This window comes from Bubalus bubalis, chromosome 1 (genome assembly GCF_019923935.1).
Source record: "Bubalus bubalis isolate 160015118507 breed Murrah chromosome 1, NDDB_SH_1, whole genome shotgun sequence".
Taxonomy (NCBI): Eukaryota; Metazoa; Chordata; class Mammalia; order Artiodactyla; family Bovidae; genus Bubalus; species Bubalus bubalis.
Genome location: NC_059157.1, coordinates 7,959,347 through 7,984,043, shown reverse-complemented (window position 1 = coordinate 7,984,043; position 24,697 = coordinate 7,959,347). Strand labels below are relative to the sequence as shown.

The 24,697-nt window shown below is 41.6% G+C and overlaps 1 protein-coding gene across 6 annotated transcripts in view; it reads left to right on the top strand.

The window, feature by feature from the left end:
- The window catches only part of HOOK3 (hook microtubule tethering protein 3), a 101,264-nt gene that overhangs the window by 44,369 nt on the left and 32,198 nt on the right, over nucleotides 1–24,697 (top strand). For 4 of the 6 annotated variants that reach the window (XM_025276504.3, XM_044927385.2, XM_044927497.2 and 1 more), the window contains exons 10-17: nucleotides 2,723–2,863; nucleotides 4,283–4,484; nucleotides 7,788–7,898; nucleotides 8,799–8,886; nucleotides 13,901–13,970; nucleotides 15,928–16,068; nucleotides 21,003–21,090; nucleotides 23,365–23,370. In XM_025276504.3, the coding sequence (XP_025132289.1) occupies nucleotides 2,723–2,863; nucleotides 4,283–4,484; nucleotides 7,788–7,898; nucleotides 8,799–8,886; nucleotides 13,901–13,970; nucleotides 15,928–16,068; nucleotides 21,003–21,090; nucleotides 23,365–23,370 (847 nt within the window). The remainder of the gene's footprint in view (nucleotides 1–2,722; nucleotides 2,864–4,282; nucleotides 4,485–7,787; nucleotides 7,899–8,798; nucleotides 8,887–13,900; nucleotides 13,971–15,927; nucleotides 16,069–21,002; nucleotides 21,091–23,364; nucleotides 23,371–24,697) is intronic. The other 2 variants (XM_044927412.2, XM_025276369.3) reach the window with 1 other exon arrangement.

The following is a 24,697-nucleotide window of genomic DNA, read 5'->3' as shown; positions in this document are numbered from 1 at the left end:
ATTAGATCACAAACTGCAGGGATAGGATTTCAAATTAAGTGTATCTTCTTAAAGGGCCAGATGCTCCCCCCCAAAAAAATTTTTTTTAACCAGGCATGGAATTTAAAGATTGTGCCTTCCAGCGCACAGTTTAAGGGCATAAGAGAAAGGCCAGGGGTGAAGTTTATAGAGACAGATGTAGTTAAAGGGCAAGCCGATGTAAGGGAGTCGTCCTCTAACACATCTTCTCGAGGAGGAAAGGGCCACAAAGGAAAAGGGCTCACTAGCAGTCGGGTGGTAAAAAGGAAAATCTGGTGTCCTGTAAGACAGAACAGAGCCGCAAAGTCTAAGGACCTGGCAGGATGATAAAAATACTATGGTACGATTTTCTAGAAAATGTATCATGACCCATTTATTACCTAGCCATAGATTTTCAGTGTTAAAAGTGTGGGTGAAATTAAGTATCATTACTTATCCACTAACTTGATATGGTTATGTATCTACCAGTCTTTATTTTTCTCCAGTGAAATGTGAGTGTTTTGTTTTGTTTTGTTTGCCTTGACCGGGAAAAAGTGCACTTTCTTAGTCTTCCCGGAAACCTAAGGCAAATAGTCCATTGCTTATGGTCTGCAACCGCAGTTTAGATTGTGATCTGAGGACCCTTGCGGAGAGTCTTCAGGCCCTCTCTCTTCCAGCTGCATATCTGTGTTAGACTGGATTTCCTTCATGAACCTCAGCCAGAAAACCCTCACATCAGACGCATGTAGAAACAGGAGAACCCAGCTGTCTTTGAGTAAACCAGTGATTTGAATCACAGACTGTAAAAAACATTGCCACTCTTCTCACCATTTTTAGAAAGTAGTTGTGTTTCATAAACAATATATTGTATTAACATAATGGGTTTATTACTATTATTTTCAAATGGCTAACATCTCATTTATCAGTATTCTTTAAACAATTCTGAAAAGAAGAGTAGCAAACTCAATCCAGTGCTATAGTAAAAATAAGCTTTATCCCAGAAATATTATTAAATCTGTTATAGTAACCATTAAATCTATTACAGTAGATAAATGTATTATGCCTCCTCCAATCCGTAAGTTAAAGGAGAAGGAAGAATAAACAATAAGCTTGGTACATGAAATTATCAGTAAAGTTAAGAATATAAGATGAAGATGAGTATTAATCTATTAATATTATTTGACTTTTTTCTTGACACTAAAAATCCTGGCTTTGCTCCTTGCTAGCTGTATAACCTTCGGCATACCCCCATTTCTCTAAGATGGTCTAATAGTTTTGTTTACCCTCTAGAATTATTGTGAGCATTAAATGAATTAATATATGTAAAGTACTTTAAGAATATTGCCTGGCACATAGAAGCTATATAAGATTTAGCTGTTGTTACTTTTCTAGAAAATGAAATAAAAAGAAATGAGATTAAAATACTGGAAAGACAAAAAATAAATGATCATTATTTATAGATAATGTGTGTCCACCCAGAAAATAGAAGAGAACCAACTGAGAAGTCCTTAGAACCAATAAACATTTAAGAGAGAGAGGGTTATGTGACACCTTTGCTTACGTTCCAGGTCTTTGTAGCAGTAACTAGTATCACCGGGAAAATTCTGCTCATAAGTATATAGATGAAGAAGAAGAAAAAATTGTAATGCTTACCCTAATGGAAACAGCTTGGTACCCGTGCAACAAAATACAAGACACCAGTGACACAAAGGATCCATAAACCAGTCCAAGTATATATAAAAATTTATAATATGATAAAAGTGGCATTTTCTAATCCAATAGGGAAAGGTTATTTGTTAAATAGTTTGGGAATGATTGGTAGGTGTTTTGACAGGAAAAGTTAGATTCCTGCTCTGTATCATATACCCAAATGGTTTCCAGAGAAATTGAAAACTTTAATGTTAAAAAAATGAAACCCTATAAATACTAACAGAAAATAACGAATTAGAAGAAAAAAATTCTAATTGTGCATTAGAAGCAAAAACTATGAAGCGTGAGATTCATTAGTTGAATTGGATAAAAACTAGGAGTCTTTATGCATTAAATACATAAACAAAATTAAAATAACGAGTGATAAATATTTGTGACATGAGAGAGAATCCTGTAAATCCAAAGGAAATGTGTATGTGTTAAGCAAAACAGATTCACACATGGAATTCCCCAGCAGCCCAGTGGTTAGGACTTTGCGCTGTTACTGCAGAGGGGCTGAGTTCAGTCCCACAAGCCATGAGGTACGGCCAGAAAAGCAGCAACAGATTAAAATAAATTAGGAACCATATTACCCATATTTGAGAGATGAAAAGATCTATGAAAAGAAGTCAGGCTGGAAGTTACACTCCATAAATGTTAACAGTAGGTACCTGTCTAGAGTAATGCATGATTTTTATCTTCTTTGTTTTTCTGCATTTTTTAAAATTTCTAAAGGGAGTATGTTCATTTCCTAATTAAAAAGAAAACTTAATAGCTGATACATTTTGGAAAGTACCACTTGGTGTCTGACTTTCTGAGTAGAGGAATGGCGGTTGGTTGGTGTCTTTCTTCAAGTCTTGGAGCGGCAGAATCTGTTTCCAGGATAGTTAAAACTTGGAAATGCAGCATACAGTCACACAAGTTGGGAGACAAGTTCAAGAAGAACGTATTGTCGTTGTTTTTAACTTACTTTTGCTGTTCTAAGAAGAATTATTAGACAGTAGAGCTTTCTGGGTCTGTTTCGTTTCGATGACAGGCTTGAAGCAGCCAAAGATGACTATCGAATACGCTGTGAAGAGCTGGAGAAGGAGATCTCTGAACTTCGGCAGCAGAACGATGAGCTGACCACTCTGGCAGACGATGCTCAGTCTCTGAAGGATGAAATAGATGTTCTTAGGTAACCCAGCCCCCCATCCCTGTGGGATCTCAGACCTGCCAGGCCCCCGGGGTTCACCTCCATGGAACCATTTTTCATCTGTAAAGTGGGACTAGTACACACACTCACTCAGGCTGACACGTGGAACTGAGTGAGCCTATGTTTGTAGGCACTTGGAACAGTATCTGGCGGATAAGTGCTGCATATAAATGTTGGTTAAGTAGGAGTTAATCTCTGACCAGCACTTCATGCTTGCGTAGCTGTGAGCTTTCTCTCTGGTGCTCCTGGGTTGTCATTCTGCGTCGTCTGGCTGATCAGTCGTCCGCTTGCTCAGATCCTGTCTCCCCCACGAGGCTCATTTCCTTGCTGGACTCAGCTGTGCTCTCACCAGGCCCCTCACTCCTGCCGCTTCGATTCTCCACCATTCTGCCTGTATAACCTGTCCTCTGTCGGGTCATTCCAACTGTCTGTATCTTACCCTTTGGCTTTTTAAATGCTGAGAACGAATAGAGAAAATCACATAGTAATGTCATTTTTGTCCTCCTACAGACTAATGATCCTCGCCCTCCTCTGGGCTCCCCCCATTTGCCCCCCGTTCTGCTGCCCATCCGTGGACGGCTCTGTCCCCACCTAGCTTGTCGCTGCTCTGAGTTTTCCTGACTCTTCTCACCTGTCTGTCCCCCGCCCCCACCCCTCCTGAGCTGCACTCTCGGTGGGTGACGTTGCCCCCTGCACCGAGGGACAGGGTCATGACCCGTGGACCCGCTACGTGCTGTCTCCTGCATCCCCACCGTCTTTGGCCTCTGCTGCCTGCGTGCAGACTGGTGCCCATCGCCCCGTCCACTGCTGACTCCTGGTGCTCTGGTCTGAACCCCTCTTGGCTCTGCAGGGACCAGTGCCACATCAGTTATCACTTCTCTTCCCATTTGAATCTCTGCCCCCCCACCAAGCATCTATTTGTATGTTTCGGTTCCTCTCTTCTTAGAAACAGTGAGAGAAGTATTACTCTCTGCTTCTCTCCAGAACAGATTTAGATTACACAGGGTCAGATTTACATTCTCTCCTTAACCCACTCGAGTTCGCCACCGCCCGCCCCCACTGCTCCTCTGAAACAGCTGTTCCTCTGGTCACTAATAACATCCAGTTGCCAAATTATTTGGACACTGTACAGTTTATTTTGCTTTTGTGCTGCATGGAACTCTGACTACCTGCTCCTGCGTGCATTCCTTAAATTTTATGTAATGTTCTTTGTTACAAATTTTCCTGTCACTTTGGTCATACTTTTGAACCTGCCCAAAGAACTAAGCTGGACTCGACCTTTGGTCTCGTCATTTCATTAGAACGTGTTACTTCCTGGCGATCTTCCTGGTTTAGCCCTGTCTACAGCAGCTTAACAACTGTGGGTGTGTTTGTGATTCCTGGTTTCCCATCTCGTTCTAGACATTCTTCTGATAAAGTTTCTAAACTAGAAGGCCAAGTAGAATCATATAAGAAGAAGCTAGAAGATCTAGGTGATTTGAGGCGGCAAGTTAAGCTCTTAGAAGAAAAGAATACCATGTATATGCAGAACACAGTCAGTCTAGAGGAGGAGCTGCGAAAAGCCAACGCAGCTCGAAGTCAACTTGAGACGTATAAGAGACAGGTAAGAAGGTTGGCGTGGTTTCTTGACGTTGTTTGCAGCTGAATTCCCCAGAGTCACACTGGCTCATCAGAGTCCACTGACTTGTTTCCACGGTGTTTGGTTTTTCACCTCTGAAACTTGGTTCTTATCCAGAGGTTATCGATTGGTCCCTACAGCAGATACTTCTGTTACGTCTTAATGTATTGCACTGAGTCTTGGCTGCTGTGCTCAGACTGCCTCTGGTTGCAGCAGTCGGGGACTCCTCTTTATTGAGGTGCTCGGGTTTATCCTTACAGCGGCCTCTCTTGCTGCAGAGCCTGGGCTCTAGGAGCACAGGTTTCAGTAACTGTGGCACCTGGGCTCTGGTTTGTGGCACACGGGCTTAGTTGCCCTGCAGCATATGGGATCTTCCCAGACCAAGAATTGAACCCACGTGCCCTGCACTGGCAGGCAGATTCTTAAACATTGGACCACCAGGGAAGTCCTATATGCTGATTTTACAATCTTGTCAAATTCCCATATTACTACTTTTTTGGGGGGGGACCATTTTTGAGGTCTTTATTAAATTTGTTTTTATATTGCTTCTATTTTATGCTTTGATTTTTTGGCCATAAGGCATGTGGGATCTTAGCCCCCTGACCAGGGATGGAACCTGAATCCCCTGCGCTGGAAGGCAGGGTCTTAATCCCTGGACCAGCATGGAAGTCCCCCATATTACTTCTAATGATGTCTGTTAGTTTTCTTGTCAGAAGTCATATTTTACACAAAAATCTTTTTATTTGTTTCTTTTTACAGCATATCCTTTTTTTCCTTCTTAGTCAGCATGCCTGACCTTTACTATAGTCTTGAACAGAAGCAATAATAATAGACAACCATTTCTTGTTGTTGATTTTTTTATGCAGTACTTTAAATGTTTTACCAGTATATTATAAGGATTGCTTTAGGTTTCAGTAGCCACCTTTTCTTAAGAGTAACAAAATTTCGCTGTATTCCTAATTTCATGAGTGTTTTTCATAAGCGGATGTTGAATTTAATCAGCTACGCCTTTGAGAGATGCCTGAGCTGCTTCTCCTTTCTGTTAATCTGATGAACTGTATCCATAGATCCCTGTGCTTAACCATCCTTGCGTTTCTGAGATAAGCTCAGTTCAGTCATAGCAGGTTTATTTGTTGTTTCACATTGTTAGATTCACTTGGTTTATTTTACTTGGAATATTTTACCTCTACAGTTTGTTTACTCAAAGTTTTCTATCTCATGCTTTCCTTGTCTTCTGATTTTGGCATCAAAATTATATTCACTTAATGTAATAGAGACGTTTTAGTAGAACAACCCTGTACAGCATGTATGGCTGGTGGGGTTTTTTGGTGAATACATTTTTCCACATTTCATTATGAAAATTTTCAACATACAACTAAGTTGAAAGAATTACTGAAAGTTAAATGTAGTCCAAAGAAGCTATAAATGTGATTAAAGGGTATTAAATTAAAATAAGAAATGATTTTATCAGAGTTCCAGAGAGAAGAACAGAATTATAGAGGGACATTATTTGAAGGAAAGAATGGCTGAGCGTTTTTCAGAATTAATGAAAGACATCAGATTTAGTATTAACCATGAATTACAAACAGAATAAATGAAAAAGAATTCTGTACCTATAATTATGATGGTGAAATTGTGCTATAGAATATAGAAATATTATACTCATTCTCTCTGTTTCTGATCTTGTTGTTCAGTCACTAAGTTGTCTCCAATTCTGTGACCCCATGAACTAGTTTCTGATCTGGAGCGTAATGTTATTTTATTTTTCGTTGTAATACTTCTCTTTCTGCAACTTCTCTTTTGGTGGCTATTCACATCTACGTGATCATATTTAGTGGTATTTTATTCCTTTTACAATTTAGGTTTCTTTCTTTCTTTTCTTTAAGTATAACTCCAATTTAACTTGCTTGGAGGGCTTATTCTTCTATTTTGCTTTTGTTCGTACTGTTAATGTTTTTCTGCTGACTGTTGTTCTTAGTGGTTTATTTCTTTAACACTTTTGTGATTTGGGGTTTTGCTCTCATCTTTAGCTTTGAGAGTACTGGGGACCTGGTTGAGACTGTGTTCTTCCAGGCAATATGTGTGTTTCGTATGCCAGATTTACCACTGCGTTACCAACCAGGGTGTCTTAAATTAATTGGTTTAGGGTTTGCCAGACAAGACATATGGCAAAAATTCTAACACAAATCCATGTATCCACAGGCTATGGTTATACATTTTCAAGTTACACTTTATAAAACCCAGAGCGCTCACTTTAAGGCAGGCAAGTTTCGTTACTGACTTTGCCAGCTGATGGATTTTTTCCCTAACCTACCTATTTACTGACTCACTACCTTTCAGAATCCAAGATGGTTTAACAGCCACTGCCTGTCTCCCAATATGTTAAAGGCCTGGGCCCCTGGTACTTCTGGTGCCATCTCACAGTGCCCGTAGCTTCCTCACAAACCTCCACTCCAGTTTTAGCCCCTGATGACCTCCCAGGCTATGGTTTTTCCTGTGGTCATGTATGGATGTGAGAGTTGGACTATGAAGAAGGCTGAGCGCTGAAGAATTGATGCTTTTGAGCTGTGGTGTTGGAGAAGACTCTTGAGAGTCCCTTGGACTGCAAGGAGATCCAACCAGTCCATTCTGAAGGAGATCAGCCCTGGGATTTCTTTGGAAGGAATGATGCTAAAGCTGAAACTCCAGTACTTTGGCCACCTCATGCGAAGAGTTGACTCATTGGAAAAGACTCTGATGCTGGGAGGGACTGGGGACAGTAGGAGAAGGGGATAACAGAGGATGAGATGGCTGAATGGCATGACTGACTCGATGGACATGAGTCTGGGTGCACTCCGGGAGTTGGTGATGGGCAGGGAGGCCTGGCGTGCTGCGATTCATGGGGTCGCAAAGAGTCGGACACGACTGAACGACTGAACTGAACTGAACTGACCTCCCAGGCTTTCTTACAAGCTTATCAATGCCATCAGACATTTTTCCCCCTTAGCATTTCTTTTGCTTCATGCTGAAAGGACTTCCAGACTGCCCAGTTACCTGTGTTACAGGAAACGAAAGTCCTATAGGTTTTTCTAGGTTTGAGCATTTGTTCTTCCAGATGATTTGGTTTTAGAACCCACAGTATCCAGGCAGATTTCTGTACCTGGGTTCTCTCCACTGAGTCAGGCTTCTGTAACTTATCTATTTTTTTTGAGTGTCTGTGGGGAAGATAATCTTCATAGATCCATAGAAGAAATTTGATAATTTCTAATGTGTCAAATTATAAAAATTAATGATACCTTTCTATGCCAGGTAGTAGAACTACAAAATAGATTATCTGAAGAATCGAAGAAAGCCGATAAATTAGATTTTGAATATAAGCGGCTAAAAGAAAAAGTTGACAGTCTTCAAAAAGAAAAGGATGTGAGTATGTATATTGGCATTTTGGTTTTGATCAGTGTCAAAATTAAGAAAATGATATTTAATTCTTATTTTGGGTACGTTAATTTCTTGTTCTGTTTATAAATTTAAAGTTTAGAGATCCTATTGATTTTTCAAATTAATTATTTTTAATTGGCAGATAATTGCTTTACAGTATTGTATTGGTTTCTGCCATCTGTCAACATGAATCAGCCATAGGTACATGCATGTCCCCTCCCTCTTGAACCACACTCCCACCTCCTACCCTTCTGAGTTGTCAGAGAGCATCGGATTTGAGCTCCCTGCACCTGTTGATTTTTAAATTAAAGAAGATTCATATTTGTGTTTCAGAAATAGATCTAAAATAAAAGATTGAGAGACTATTCATTCTAATTTATTTTCTGTATATTTAACTTTTGTACCACTGATGCTTCTTTTCCATCATCTTACTTGTGATTTGCTATAAATTTATGTAGCTTTTGTTTTCTATATGTTTACTACGGAGGACACAATTCTTTTTGTTGTTGTTCAGCATATTTTGAAGCTTCTAAAAATATTTTTACTTTGTCATAATTCATGAACTGTCTTTGTTGTGTGATTTTTATGTTTCATGAAAAGAATTTTGTTTACATAATAAGATACTCATTGTTAAGAATGGAGTAGATAGTTTTGTTTCTTACAGTTAACTAGATAAAATACTGCCTTGCCCATAGAATATATTCAGTATGGTTAAACTGGGAAAAATCTAATCTTTTCCTTCTGTGATTGTTCTGTAAAAGATTAAAAACTATAACATATTCATGTTCCACACTGTTTATCATTCTGTCAGGTAAGGCAGAGACCACTAATGAGTAAATTCATGAAGGTTGAAGCTGACTTCCCTTGTTCTTAATGTCCCTCCAGAGGTTGAGATCGGAAAGGGATTCTCTGAAGGAAACCATTGAAGAGCTTCGCTGTGTTCAGGCTCAGGAAGGACAGCTCACAACTCAAGGTAACAGTGTTTCAGAAGCCCAAGCAAGACTATTTGTTTCGGTAGCATCAGGAAAAATGTTAGGGTTCATTACAAGATGATTGCACCCAAAAAACAAGAACTTGAAGCTGGAGAAGAGGCCATGAGATTGATACAGATTTTGAACTGTTACCCAGATTTTGTGGAAAATAGACGATAGTTATGAGACCAAATTTATTTACCTACTTTTTAATTTTATATTCAAATGTTTATATATTTTATATATATATATATATGCCAGTTAGTCAGGTCCGACTCTTTGCAGCCCTGTGGACTGTAGCCCACCAGGCTCCTCTGTCCGTGAAATTTTCCAGGCGAGAATATTGGAGTAGGTTGCCATATTCCCAACGCAGGGATTGAACCCTCATCTCTTGTGTCTCCTACATTGGCAAGCAGTTTCTTTACCGCTAGTGCCACCTGGGAATGCATTCAAATGTTTGGGTTTTATTAAATCAAAAGCATAAATCATTTGTTAAATCATTTGTGTTAATAATAAACCTGAAAAATTTCTAGTGACCTCTTTAAAAGTATATCAGACTTTCTAAATCAATGATCTTTCTTTCAGCTGAGAAGTGGGGTGGGTAGCAGTTCACTAACACCCACTACTTGGGAACTTAACATCCAAAGTAGAAACCTTTTCCTCCTCACAGGAAAGGAGCAGCACTTAGCTGAGAATTTACCTTCCACCTCTTGGGGAGCACGTGAGCCTGGCTGGGTGCTCGTACACTTCACCATCTGCTCACTCCCACTCATATTTTCAGCCCCTGGCTTTCCTTTTGCCTGAGACTAGACTCTCTCTTTTCCTCTGACTGCAATCTCCTTTTCCCTGCGCCCTCTTTCTGCCAAACCTGCTCATTTGCTCCATCCTCCTTCAGCCCCCTCTGTGGTCTCTAATGACCATACTGATGCCTCCTTTCCCAGCTCACCCAGCCTGCATACCTGCATTTCAGCTGTGTTCTCGTCACCACTGTCTTTCCTTATCCTCTTCACCTGTTTCTGAACCAGCTTATCAAACCCTAGCTCAGTTTTTTTTTTATATAATTTTGTTTCTCTGTTTATTTTCTTGCTGTGCTGGGTCTCTGTTGCTGCATGTGGGCTTTTATCTAGCTGTGTGAGCAGGGACTGCTCTTCGTTAGAGTGCTCGAGCTGCTCATTGCCGTGGCTTCTCTTGGTGGAGAGCACGGGCTCTCTGCATGTGGGCTTCGGTAGCGGTGGCTCACGCACTTAGCTGCTCCGCTGCATGTGCAGTCTTCCTGGACCAGGGCTCGAACCTGTGTGCCCTGCATTGGCAGGTGGATTCTTCACCACTGGACCACCAGGGAAGTCCTGTGGTTTACTTTATACACAGTAGCTTGCATCTGCCAATCCTCAACTCCTGATTTATGCCCCCACCCACCCACTTTCCCCTTTTGTAACCATAAGTTTGTTTTCTATGTCAATGAGTCTCTCCATTTTGTAAATAAGCAATGGTAAACACTCTTAGCAATCTAGGAATAGAAGGAAACTTCTGCAACCTGGTAGAGGTCATCTGTGAACATCCTATAACTGACCTCATACTTAGTGATGAAAGACTAAATGCTTTTCCCCTAAGACCAGGAACAAAGCAAGGCTGTTCAGTCTAGCCACCAGTATTCAGCATGGAGTTTCTCACCAGTGCAGTCATGGAAGAAAAAGAAATGAAGGGCATTCAGATTGGAAAGGAGATCTGACAGCTGAGTTCAGCAAGTTTCAATGTCCAAGATCAGTGTATAAATACATTTCTGTGTACTATTAGTAAATAATCAGAAAATGAAATTACAGTAGTTATCTTAAGGAATAAACTGCAAATAAGTTTAGCAAAGAAATGCAAGACTTCCACACTGAAAACTATGAATCATTACTAAGATAAATTAAAAATATAAATAAATGTAAAGGTATTCCACATTCAGTTGTGGAGAGAGACTGCGGTTCTCTTCATATTGGTCTAAAGATTCAATGCAATCCCAATCAGATTCTCAGCAGACTTTTTTGTAGAAATTGACAAGCTGATTTTACTGATACAATTTATATGAAAAAACAAAGTGTCCACTATAATCAAAAAAAAAAAAAAAACTTAAAAAATAAAAAGCTAGAGAGCATACACATCCTGATTTCAAGAGTTACTTTAGGGAAGCCTTCACCTTCCAACACAGGCCATGCAGATTGAATCCCTTTCGGGGAGCTCAGATCCCTCATGCCTCAGGGTCAAAAAATGCAAATGTAAAAAACAAAAGCAATATTGTAATAAATTCCATAAAGACTTTAAAAATGGTCCATGTCATAAAAACAGAAACAAAGAGTTACTGTAAAACTGCTATAATTGAGCAACGTGAAACTCGCATAGGAGAGACATAGAGATCAGTGTAGTAAGCTGCTGCTACTGCTAAGTCGCTTCAGTCGTGTCCGACTCTGTGCGACCCCATAGACGGCGGCCCACCAGGCTCCCCCGTCCCTGGAATTCTCCAGGCAAGAACACTGGAGTGGGTTGCCATTTCCTTCTCCAATGCATGAAAGGGAAAAGTGAAAGTGAAGTCACTCAGTTGTGTCCGACTCTTCACGACCCCATGGTCTGCAGCCTACCAGGCTCTTCTGTCCATGGGATTTTCCAGGTAAGAGTACTGGAGTGGGGTGCCATATACCACACTAATAGAATGAAGGAAAAAACGCATCATCCTCTCAATTGATGCAGGAAAGGCAACTGACAACGTCCAAAACCCTTTCATTAAAAAAATAACGTAAACTAGAAAAGAAACTTCTGCAGCATGAGAAAGGTCGTACGAAAAACCCACAGCTAACAGCATACTCAGTGATGAAGAACCAGAAGCTTTTCTTCTAAGATCAGGAATAAGACAGTGATGCCTGCTACCACCACTTCTATACTTCTGTTAACATGCTACAGGAAGTTGTAGCCAGAGCAATTGGGCAAAGGAAAAAAATCTAAATTGGGAAGGAAGAACCAAAAATATTTCTGTTTGCAGATGACATGCTCTTATATGTTGAAACCCTTTAAAAACTACACACACGAAAAAAAATTGTGAGAACAAATAAAATGAATTCAGCAAATTTATGGGATATAAAATCAAACCACAAAAATGAGTTACATTTCTATACACTAGCAGTGAACAATATGGAAAGTAAATTAAGAAAACAATTTGATTTATAATAGGATTAAAAAGAATAAAATACTTGGGACTAAATCTAACCAGGAAGACACTTGTACCCTGAAAAGTACAAAACACTGCTGAAAAAAATCAAAACCTGAACGGGAAGATATCCATGTTCATTGGAGACTTAATATTGTTAAGATGACATCACGGAAACAATCTACAGATTCAGTGCAATTCTTATCAAAATGCTGATAGTATTTTTTGCAGAAATTGAAAAACCCAGCCTAAAGTTTACATAGACTTTCAAGGGATCCTGAAAAGCCAAAACAATCTTGAAAAAGAAAAAAATTAGCTTGAGGACTTACACTTCCTGATTTTAAAACTTGGTAAAATGTTAGAGTAATCCAAATAGTATGTATAGGTGAAAGGGCAGATGTATAGACCAATGGAGCAGAATATAAAGGGTCTGGAAATAAACCTTCCCGTAGACGGTCAGCTGATTTTGAAGAGGAGCATCAAGACAACTTAGTGCAGGAAAGGAAAGTCTTTCAAGAAGATTGTGCTGGGAAAGCTGGATGTCCACATCCAGAAGAAGGAAGGTGTCCATCCTTATACCATATACGAAAAGGAAGTCAAAATGGAACCCTAAATGTAAGGACTAAGACTGTACAACTTTAAGAAGAAACCATAGAGAATCATCATGATGTTGGATTCAGCAGGGGTTCCTTGGAATTGATACCAAAAGCACAGGCAGCAAAAGGAGTAACAGGTAAACTGGACTTCATCAAAATGAAAATCTTCTCTGTGTCAAAGAACACTGTCAATAGAGTGAAAAGGTGGCGTGCAAGATGGGAGGAAATATTTGCAGATCCTTTATCTGATAAGTGGTTGATGTCCAGAGAGTATAAAGGACTTCTACAGCTTAGCAGCAAACAAGCAAAGTACTTAAAGACACGTTTCTCCAAAGAAGATATCCAGATGGCCAGAATTTGTATATGAAACAGTGCTCAACATCGTTAGTCATTAGAGAAATGCAGATCAAACCCACAGTGAGGTCCCACTTCATACCCATCAGGATGGCTGTCATCAAAAAAGAAAGAAAAGGGAGATAACAAGTGTTGATGAGGATGTGGAGAGATCAGAGCCCTCTTGCATTGCTGGTGGGAATGTAAGATGGGTCAGCCACTGTGGAAGAGTTTGGTGGTTCTTTATAATAAAAAGTTAAAGTTATCATATGATCTAAAAATTCTGTTCCTAAGTGTATACCCAAAAGAATCAAAGCAAGGACTCAACTAGATCCTGGTATGCCAGTGTTCACAGCAGCATTATTCACATTAGCCACAAGGCAGGAGCAACCCATGTGTCCGTCAACAGATAAATGAATAAAGAAAATGCGATATGTATGTATAATGGAATATTATTGGGCCATATAAAGAGATGAAGTTTTGATAAATGCTGCAACATAGATGAATATTAAAAGCAGCATGTTAGGTGAAGTGAGCCAGATACCGAAGGACAGATGCTGGCGTGAGGTATCTAGAATGGCCAGACGCTGGCAGTAAAGTTACAAGGGGCTAAAGGAGAAAGCAGTGGGGAGTAGTTACTGCTTAATGGTTACAGATTTTATGTATTGAGTGATGAAAGCATTTGGAAATAGACAGTAGTGATGTTTCCACAAAATGGTGCCTTGGCATCAGCATAGGACTTCGCGTTACTCAATTGTACACTTAAAAATGTTAAAATGATGATGATGATGGAAGGCAACTGTGACGTAGTTTTTGTACTTTAATGCTCAAAGTAGGGTTCATATGGGGACTAAAGGAGGTGGTTGTGGTCCCTCTTGACCTTGCGTCAGTGCTTATGTGTTACAGGGTTGATGCCTCTGGGAAGTCAGGAGTCTTCAGACAGTCTTGCAGCAGAGATCGTCACACCGGAAATCAGGTAAGAAGATGGTGAAGTCCAGCCACACTTCACAGTATTGTTGTAGAAAACTTACTCCTCTGTGATATAGAGGACCAGTTCCTTACTCTTTATCACTGACACTTTCAACCTGAACTCGAGGTTCTGTGTCCTTGATTGCAGCACGTTAGAGACCTTCTCAGCTGGCCATACAGAAGCCTGGTTTCTCTCTTGGGGAGGACAGGGTCTCACACATACACAGCAGACAAACACATCTCTGATTGGGTATCCTCAGCAGACGTTTAGCCGTGAAACCACTTGGCCCAAAGACAAAGGCTATGCTTAGCCATCAGCCTGCAAAATACTTGGTCGCTGAGATTTATTACCTAAGTTCAAGAAATGGTCTGGGGAAGACAGAAGCAGAGTCAGGAGGAAACATCACCCTGTCTCTATTGCTCTTCCCTCAGAAATTCCTTACATTTGTATTTTAAATATTCCATTTATTTTAGTGTATGCCTGGCTTTACGTATAAGAATGAGTAAATGATTGGAAAGCATCAGCTGTCCAGCAAAAGGATAATGATTAATCCTGAATATTGCTTTTACCTTGTTTGGGCTAATTTGCCCCCTTTTTAAGTTAACACCAGCCTTGATTCTTGATAGCATCCTTGGAGGTATTAGCTAAAATAACAGTTATGTAAAAGTTTTATAAACTGTGAAAGTTGCCATAGGCATTCAAACATTTGTTGAATAAATGAAGACAGTATTTATTATTGTTAGCATTTGTTTAAGTACAGAAGGTGTGTAACGCAACACCAATTTTAGAAGCATCTTGAATACCTTTTACTTCTTTGTCATCTGATATGGTACTTTATTATTGGACCAATAAAATTTGTTTCACAAATAAATACTTATTTTATGAATTATTTATAAATAAATGCATGCTGCATGCTAAGTCGCTTCAGTCATGTCCGATTCTGCAACCCTATGGACTGTAGCCCACCAGGCTCCTCTGACCATGGGATTCTCTAGGCAAGGATACTGCAGTGGGTTGCCATTTCCTTCTCCAGGAGATCTTCCCAACCCAGGGATGAAACCTGCGTCTCTTATGTCTCCTGCATTGGCAGGCAGGCTCTTTACCACTGGCACCACCTGGGAAGCCCCTATAAATAAATGGTTATGTCCAAAAAACAAATTTTAAGGAAGCTTTTAGGTAATGAAGTTGAATTTTTAAACTGAGAGAAAAGAACAATGATGAAGATTCAACAAAATGGCTTCTATTGAGTATTACTCAGTAAAATTAAAATATGCTCTGTGTCTACAAGAGCTACCAAGGTGAAACAGTGCAAGGGGTGAAACTTCTCAACATGTTAATAGACCAGTATTGACATAGGTCAGTATTCTTGACACATAGTGAGATTTTCTTTTCCAGTTTGCAAAAATCTATTAAAAGTGATAATTTTCACTAATGTTAAGGGTGTGGAAAAGGTAGAAACCTCATAAACTAAAAATAAAGAGATACAATTTTTTAATTGAGATGTAATTGACATATAACTCTGTAGTAGTTTTAGGTGTACAACATAATGATTTGACATGTGAATGAAGGATACGTATATGTTGTGAAATGATCACCAGAGTAAGTTCAGTTAGTATCCATCGCCACAAAGAACTACAAAAAATTTTTTTTTTCTTGTGGTTATACATCTCTTCTTTTGAGCAGTTTGGCAGAATGTGTAAATGTTTAAATCAGAAAGAAAATAGGATTTTGAAACCTCATTCATTATACATCATGATATTTGGAGATTGTTTATCTTCAGACCATCAATTCTATTATAAAAAGAAAGGGCTTAAGACCTGAGATGTGCTGTCTCAGCCAGTTAGGAGCTAAATTTCTTGCAAGTTCTTTTTTTTTCTTTCATTTCTGTTCTACGTATTAAATCTGTAACGGTGCCTCGCTGGATTTTGATAACCATGTTAATCTGTTTTTCTTTTGCTCTCAGGGAGAAGCTCATTCGTCTTCAGCATGAGAATAAGATGTTGAAAATCAACCAGGAGGGTTCCGACAATGAGAAGATCGCCTTGCTGCAGAGCCTTCTGGATGATGCCAACCTCCGCAAGAATGAGCTGGAGACAGAGAACAGGTGAGGGCGTGGCGGCCACTCCACTCGCCGTGATCTGATCCCTTAAAACACAGATCCGAGCTGCAGGGGCAAATGAGAGTGTTCTCCTCCATCTCATTTCACAAGTACTTTTTCCACTTATGGGCAGATTTGCCCAAAAGGGCTGTGTCTCTGTGATAGAAGCCCCATCTTCAGTTCTTCAGGCAAAACGATACCGAAGTCCCGCCGTTCCCCCTTCCTAATCACTAATTAAAACTAGAAGCTTAAACAGCCTGCCAGTGCAGGAGACATGGGTTCGATCCCTGGTCCAGGAAGCCCCCACGTGCTGAGGACCAATGAAGACCATGCACCACAACTCCTGAGCCTGTGCTCTAGGGCCGAGGGACATGACTCCTGAGCCCGTGCTCTAGGACTCGGGGTACACACCTACCGAGCCTGTGCTCTAGGACCTGGGGGACGTGACTCCGGCTCTAGGGCCCGGGGTACACACCTACCGAGCCCGTGCTCTAGGGCCCGGGGGACGCGGCTCCTGAGCCCATGCTTTAGGGCCCGGGGAAATGGCTACTGAAGCCTGAACGCCCTAGAGCAGCCAGAGAAGGCTTGGCAATAAGAACCCCACGCACCACAACTGGAGATTAGCCTGCACTCACCACAGCTAGAGAAAGCCCCCACGCAGCAACGAAGACCCAGCGCAGCCAAAAGCAAAATTAATTCATTAAAAATAAATAAAATCTTTTAAAAAAAACCTAGAGGATAAAATAATGTCACCATTAATTGACAGTCTTTGGAGACACTTTTACTTCGTCGTCATGATCAGATTAATAAGTTTGCCTTGTTTAGACAAGCTGATGTTTCAAAGAAGCTGTTAGTGTAAGGAAAATAGTGGGAACCCTCATAATGAATTGATAGAGCTTTCTTATTTTAATCTGTTAATCCTTGCTACTCTAGTTGGAAATCATCCATCTTATGAATAATTCAATTATTTTGAGAATTTAGAGTCTGCAAATCTAATAAGCACATCACTTTCCTGCTTGTAAGTTTTCAGAGTATTGCAGTAGGCAGTCATTCCAACTACTTTTAAAAGCAATTCTTACTCTGGCAAGGATTACTTTTATATTTTGTTGTGACAATCTTCTGATTCTTTTCCTTTTTGGAAACGTTTCTTAGATCCCAAACATATGGTGTCTTTTCTTTGTCTTAGAGCTGTGATATTCTGTCGTTTTTTGAGGGATTTGACATTTTTATAAATAGTTTCACAGTTTATGTGATATTACAGATTCTTTGCTTATTATGCCTGATAGATTTGGCATTTTCCAGGTATGAGTCAGTCTTGAGAGTCAAAATTGTTATGACAGTTTTACATACTCCACCTTTCTTCCTGTGACTTTAATTTTTAAACCTGCTGAGGGAGAATCAGCAAACAGTGTACACAATAGGGTGATTTATTAGAGCGTAATTGAATATAAACAGAAGGAGACATTTGCATATCAGCTCTTAGGAGCAGAGATAATGAGTACTTTATTAAAAAAATACTTAGAAAAAGTGGGAAAAGAGAAGGGAGAGGAATGAGAACAGTGGAAAATAGGTGGCAATCATGCAGAGCCCAGGTGAGAGCACCTTGATTGACCCCTCCATCCTCGGCCTCCACTGTATCTTAGCATCTTAGTCAGGAGAGCCTCGGAGAAGGCATTGGCACCCCACTCCAGTACTCTTGCCTGGAAAATCCCATGGACGGAGGAGCCTGGAGGGCTGCTATCTCTGGGGTCGCACAGAGTCAGACACGACTGAGTAACTTAGCAGCAGCAACAGCAGCAGCAGGAGAGCCTTCTCCCGACACTGATCTCTTGTCAGGGAACCAACACCTGCTACATCTTCTGTCACGCTTGCCATGTCTTTCACAGGCCTTACTACAGCTTTTGCCCTTTTCTCCTTAAAAACAGAACAACTAGTTGTCATTCGCACTATAGCACTTGTGTGTCCAGATGACTGCTTACCTCCCAAGCGCCTGTTGTTCACAGCCGCGTTGGTTTCTCAGATTGCAACAGCGGTAACTTGCCGTGGGCCACGGCCGTCTGTGGGCGTTACGACCTGCCACAGTAGGAATAGTAGCAGCCGCGTTTATTACGCCACTGTTTGTTCCAAACACTGTGCTGAGTGTTTTAAACATGTGGTCTTACTTTACTAAAGTTTTGCAGATGGAGGAATTTGGACTGAGACCCAGGCTACCTGACTGCAAAGCCTCTAGTCCACCAGTCTGTCTTCTGCCATATTTGTAAAACATTGTCCTTCACGTCGTCCCCCTCACTGGATGCTTCTCCTCTTAGGTGAATTATCGTGTGTTGTCTTGCTGAGTTTGATAAGTACTTGCATTACCTGGTCTCTGCCTTAACCTACTAGTTGACAGCACTGGACTAGAACCCGCAAGCAGAGCTTCAGTCCCACTGAGTCTTACAGCTGTGTGACCGTAAATCCAACTTGCTCACGCCATACCTCACCTTAGAAGGAGAGCTCAGCCTCCAAAGTCCTCTGCAGTTAGTTTTGCCAGTAAGTGGGCATTTGTTAAAATCCGTGATACCTGTTGACCTTCCAGCAGTATGAGGAGAGGCACGAAGGATCCAGAGTAGAGCCCCCTCGGAATCTCTCACCCTCGAGGTCGGCATTACAATCCTCACTTCTTTTGTCGGTGAACTTTTTCATATGTATTTACACACATTTTATAGCTTCATACACGTGTGTACACGCTTGAGCTGTACTTGAACCACTATTTTAGACGATGTGTTACGACATTTACAATGGCCTCCACCTAGTAATAGTATTTGTTGACGAAATAAATTTCAAAAATCACTAGGATGGAAAGTTGAAATAGTCTTAGAGTTTGATATATTTTCCCTATTGCTTCCTGAGAAAATTAAACAAATTTACAGTCAGTAATGTACTTATGTGCCTCTGTTCCCATATTGAATATGAATTTTCAGATAATTCTTTCACTGAGTGGAAAAGCAGATTCCTTCATGTGAAAAAATACCAATTATTATTATAGGTTTATTATATCTTTACTGTGATTCTTACTAAATTATAGCACCTGGAGGTTTCTAATAAGAATTTCTTGTTGAGTAAAAAAAATTTCATGCCGAAATTCTTGGCTGTTTGGATTCTAAATAGTCACTGCCCTGTTTTGTCCTTAATTGGGGGCATCTGACTTTTTCTAAAGTGTTTTTTACTAGACCCGCCAGCCCCGTGGGAGCACCCTGGACTTCCCTTCCTCCCCTCTTTACCATGTTCATGGTTCTTCCCCTTCCTCAGTTCTTCTCAGCTTCAGGAGCAGCCCTGGCTCGTTCCTTCTGAGTCCCTGGTTCCTCTCCAGGGTGAGCCGTCCCTTCCGCCCTCTGCTTGGTGATCTGCTGGGGGCCTTCCTAGTCTCTCGTGCGCCTTCCTGGTCTCTCGTGTGCTGGGCCACACTTTCTGCGGCCACTGTCGTTCATGCTCATGGCCCCAGTCGTCGCCAGACGGCTCTCGGGTCTATAGGGTCTGCTGCGCCCTCCTGCTGGGCGCCAGTTGCAAGGGTCCAGCCAATTGACAGGCATTTCCCATCACTCCATTTTCAACAAATAGCGAGCAAGTTTCTTTGTGCTGTGGCTCAGCCTATTCCTCCTGCGTTCCCTTTCGCAGTAAGTAGCTCTTGGCCGCTGAGAGTAAAATCTTCGGTGGTGTTTTGCTCCTTCTGTTCATCTGTGCGTCTCCTCCTCTGACCCCGTCTGTTTCAGGGAAGCGTGGTCATCAGTGTGGTGGCCTCCGCCCGGGGTTCCTACTTTCCTGCTGCTCTCCGCCTTCCAAAATGATCTCTTCGACTCTCATGGCACCGTCATCTTTCTGAAATACTCTCGGCTCCTTCAGCATCACCCAAGACCCACTAGTCCCCCCACCGTTGCAGCCTAATGATCTATAGAGAATTTGTGGAGACAGAGCTCCAGAGTCAGCATTTTTAAAGGCTGGCTGGGCTTTTCCCTTGCAACCAAATTTTAGGCGCAGTTATAGGAAATGGCAGGCCACTCCGGTATTCTTGCTTGAGAAATCCCATGGACAGAGGAGCCTGCCGGGCTACAGTGCATAGAATCGCAAAGAGTTGGCCACAACTGAGCGACTGAGCACAGGATAAATGAAAACACACTTGAATTTGACACAAGGTGGCCCAGCCTCTCCTCTGGTTTCATCTGCAGCCTTCCTTCCCCTCATAACGTAGAATTCAGCCTGAACTGAATTCAGCCTGAATTCAGAATTCTATAATTCCTGAACTCATTGTGCCTGCTCCCTTTCTGTGCGCTGTGGACATGCTGAATTCTTGGTCTTGAATCCTTTCCACCATTAACCACACAAGCATTTTATTTATTGTTCTGGTCTTGGTTCAGGTGAGGCCTGACTCCTCCACACTATTAGGTGTGGTCCTCGCTTCTTTGAGCAGTTCTCACTCCTCTGTATACTTCTGTGTGCTGTGTTGAAGTATTTATCTTGAATTTTATTTGTTTACATTTTGCCTCCCCAAGTGCAGTTTTTTTGTTTTTGGCTGCACCCGGAGACTTGCCCGACCTTAGTTCCCTGACCAGGGACTGAAGCCAGGTCCCTGGGAGTGCAAGAGCTGAATCCTGACCACTGGACCGCCAGCGACAGCCCACGAGGATCTTTTAGCACTGCGCTGAGCACTCATTTGAATAAATGCATATTGAAGTGAATTTCAGACGAATATATGTGCACGGGTACACCAGCTCAACACAATGTGTCAGTCAAAAACACTGCATTGGATGTCATCGTCAAAATTTCAAGCTATACAAAAAGTAATGAGAAAAGTGAATTGCTCCAACTGTAATATGAGACTTTGTTTTGCTCATTATATGAAAACCTAAGGGAAAAGGTATAAGTTCAGTCAGAACTTGGAAAATTAATGTGCGTTTGATTCCTAGGCTGGTGAATCAGAGACTCCTAGAAGTACAGTCCCAAGTGGAAGAACTGCAAAAGTCTTTACAGGAGCAAGGCTCAAAGGCGGAAGATGTAAGTCTTACTTTATACTATGAGTATATTAAAAGTATACTATATAATTTAACTATGGTCCAATAGTTTCATAATGTTTAGAAAAGCTGTAACTTTTTTTTTTTGATGGTCTCTATCAACATAATTGTGATGATATTGGTTATAGAAAAGAAACAGTGTTTTCCTTTTACTAACATTGCTTATAAAAAGACCAGACAGTGCTTTTTGTCTCAGATTCACCCTGCTGGGAATTAGAAGTTCATTTGTGGTTTTTAGCTAAGGAATTGGGCTTTTGTGTTCCACAGATGCTCAACACAGTTTTCAGAGTATTGATTTTCCTTCTGGTCAAAAAAAAAAAAAAAGTGCTGACACAATCTTAGCATGCTTAAGTAGCACTGTTTGATGTAAATTTGGTTTTATGAAAATAATGCCCTTCCTAGAATCCTACCCTCTCCAGGTTTATGAGTCCCTCTTTCTGCCCTTGCGCTTGGCCACACACACACACACACACACGCTCAGATAGAAGCTCGCTGACCTTTTTTCCCTCTGCCCGTGTGTCAGAGCCCTGCCTGCTCGGCGGGTGCTCGCCTAGGATACAGCACGGATGTGGAGGCAGAAACAGTTCCTCCTTCACCTCCTCCTGCTCCCTGCCCATCAAGGTGCTCACGCGGCACGTAGCAGTCAGTCTGATGAAGGCGTGCGGCAGTCATGTTTTGCAAATCCTGCACATTTAATGAGCTGTGTACAGTAGAGCTACACTTGCAGAGTCCTCAAAAGTAATGTGAAGAGGGGATAAAAACCGAATGTTCATGACCAATCTTTGCTTCCGTCAATTGGTGATTTTTTTCTCATTACCAGCGTAATCTGGCTTTTGAGTATAAACCTGTTTGGTTGTTCTCATTGGAGTCATTCTGGGCGCTCTGCGTCAAAGCTGTAGACCCATCCAGTTCCATCCAGCCTTAGTAATGTAAGAGGGTGTGAAGACAAAACGGTATTGCTCAAGGCCTCAGGGTGTGAGATCCGAAAGCTCATCCGTGACCTGATTTCTTGGGTTTCTTAAGCACCGTCTGGGTTACGCTGGCCACGTGCTCTCTGAGGTCACAGGTTGCAGCTTATCCTCTAATTTGTTGTCCTTCTTAGCTCCCCACATGGATCCCCAGTTCCCCAGATTCTCACCAGCATTTAAACTACCTCATTCCCTTAGTAAACTGGAACTAGTTTGCTTTTATCCAGAACACTAGTGCCGAGCAGAGCCACCATTCGGGCGTGAAGATACTAGTAAACCTCACCAAAGGGTCTTAGAAGTGAGCCGAAGCGGCATTTCTTAGTTCAGTGGCACCACTAGGTCCCTTAAACTGAGGTAAATGTAGTCTTGGTTTTGGTCTTGGACCTGAGGAGACTTCCTGTTGATCTGCAGAGAGGAGAAGAATGTGTGGGTCATAGGAGGTGAACATGGCAAAACATCAGCATCTGCTCAGCCTCAGGGCAATAACCGCTATACTTGTTTCTCTAATATTAAAACATACAGAAAGAGATTTATTCTACAAAAAATAATTTTACATGGCCTGATTAGAGACCTCTGTGGGAATGAAATCTAATTATTTACGCTGCACGTCACTACTTCAAGAGACGATATTTCAGAAATGAGTTGCCAACCCTAAAAGTACTTTTAGCATTAATTAGTTTATTTGACTGTTCAGATGCTAATGAGATGTTGCGCTGTAAATTCCTGAAATTCCTCTTAGAGCGCTCTCCTCTATAAAGATTCAGAAGGAAGCTTTCCTCACTCTCACGATGTGGAGGAACACGTGGGCCACGCCGTGCGGTTCTTGCCCAGCAGACGTTTGACGCTTTGTCTTCTGTCTCTCACTCAACCTGCAGCGTTGCCTCAACCAGCATTCCATGCACAGAACCCCTGCCAAGTGAGAGGCATCCTCCGAAGAAACACACTTTCCGCCCATTTCTGTTATCAAAAGCATAGTCCTGTGACCTAAGGCAGAGTAGCATGGTCTGCACATTTTTATTATTATTTTTATGTCATTTATTTTTAGCGTGGAAGCAGAAAAGCATTGGTTCTATCCAGGCATATGGATAATTTGAGCTAGCCACAATGTATAAAACTCCAGAGAACAAGACAGGATGAGATCGTAGAAGAAAGAAAAATGTACATTTTTTGAACAAAATGCATATCTTTTACTTCTGTTCATGAATTACTAAATCGTTCCTTCTGTTGGCTGCTGTGTATGCTTCATACTAATGTGTCCTCTCTGTCTCTTGGCATGGTCTCTGCTCAAGGCTATTGTAAGTATGGCTTCCTATTCATTTCTATATATTGAGCAGTGTTTTGATTTATGCATTATCTGCCATCATAGTTGATGTTGTTGAAATTTTAAATTACGGGGCTTCTATGCAAAATGAAGATAACCAATATAGGTTTATGTCCTTTACAATTAAGATACTTAAAGGATATCAAAAACCTAACAAGTCAGACTGAAAGGAACTCGCTCCTTTCTCTCCCCGCTGCGCTCCTACCCAATGTCATAACTGGTTTGTTTTTATAAAGTGTTCTGATGCGAGCTTGCTGCCACGGTCTGGCCCCCTCCTGCCGTGCTTTATGAGAGTACCAGTCTTCAGCTGGGGAGGCATGCGGCCCAGGAGGCAGGGGCATGAAGGCCATACATAGACGCTGGGGTCTGCAGGCCTGGGCTCTAGTGCGGGCTCTGCCTCTGGAAACGCCCGGGCATCCCTCAGCCCCGAGAGGGGTTGGTGGCACCCACTGTGGTGAGGTTAACACAAGTCAACACCTGTGACAAGCTTCAGTGCCGTGCCCAGCCTGGTAACCGCTCTCTTTTGAGAGATTAAATCATCATCTTACTTCCTGCACACTGTCTCAGAATAAACATCGACAATGAATTTTGCTTAGAACCTAATCAAAACATGAGTGCAAAATGAAAGCTAAGATGTTTTTTTAAAATGTGTTCATTTCACCCTGGGCACCAGAGAAGGGACAGCAGTAATCAAAAGCCAGCGGGATTGTCGTCTTCCTCTCTGCCTGGGGGACGCAGTGGTGGAGAACACTGTGGCCCATTCACCTGGCTGCAGTTGACACACTCAGCAGAGCAGGGCATCTGAATATTCCAGGGCTGGCTCAGAATGGGCTGGAGTAAGCGATTACAGCAATCATTATTGAGTCAGGGGGCTGAAACTGGAAGGACCCGGTGTGAGGGGTGTGTTCCCCCCTGTGGCTCTGCACTGATTGGACAGTCTGTTTTCTAAGTCCGTATTATTTGAATTCAACCGAATTAATTATGTAACCATGTATCTCAACATGGACTGCTTCATAAAATTCATTCATAATATGTACCCCACTAGTGCTGAGTTTGATCATGAAACCTGGCGGTCCTGTATGGAATGCCATTATTCTTTGCTTATTTTGCGTACGTTCTGATCTCCTGCATCTCAGGAGACTTTTTTTAAATACCCAAAGCTGCATTCCCCAGCATGTTAAACGCTGTGGCTGACTTTTCCTTCATTTGCGCATTCCATCATGTAAGTTATTTGCAGTCCGTGCATATCAGGAATCTCGGATTAAGTCATTAAGTGTTTGCATGAGTTGATCCCATGACGC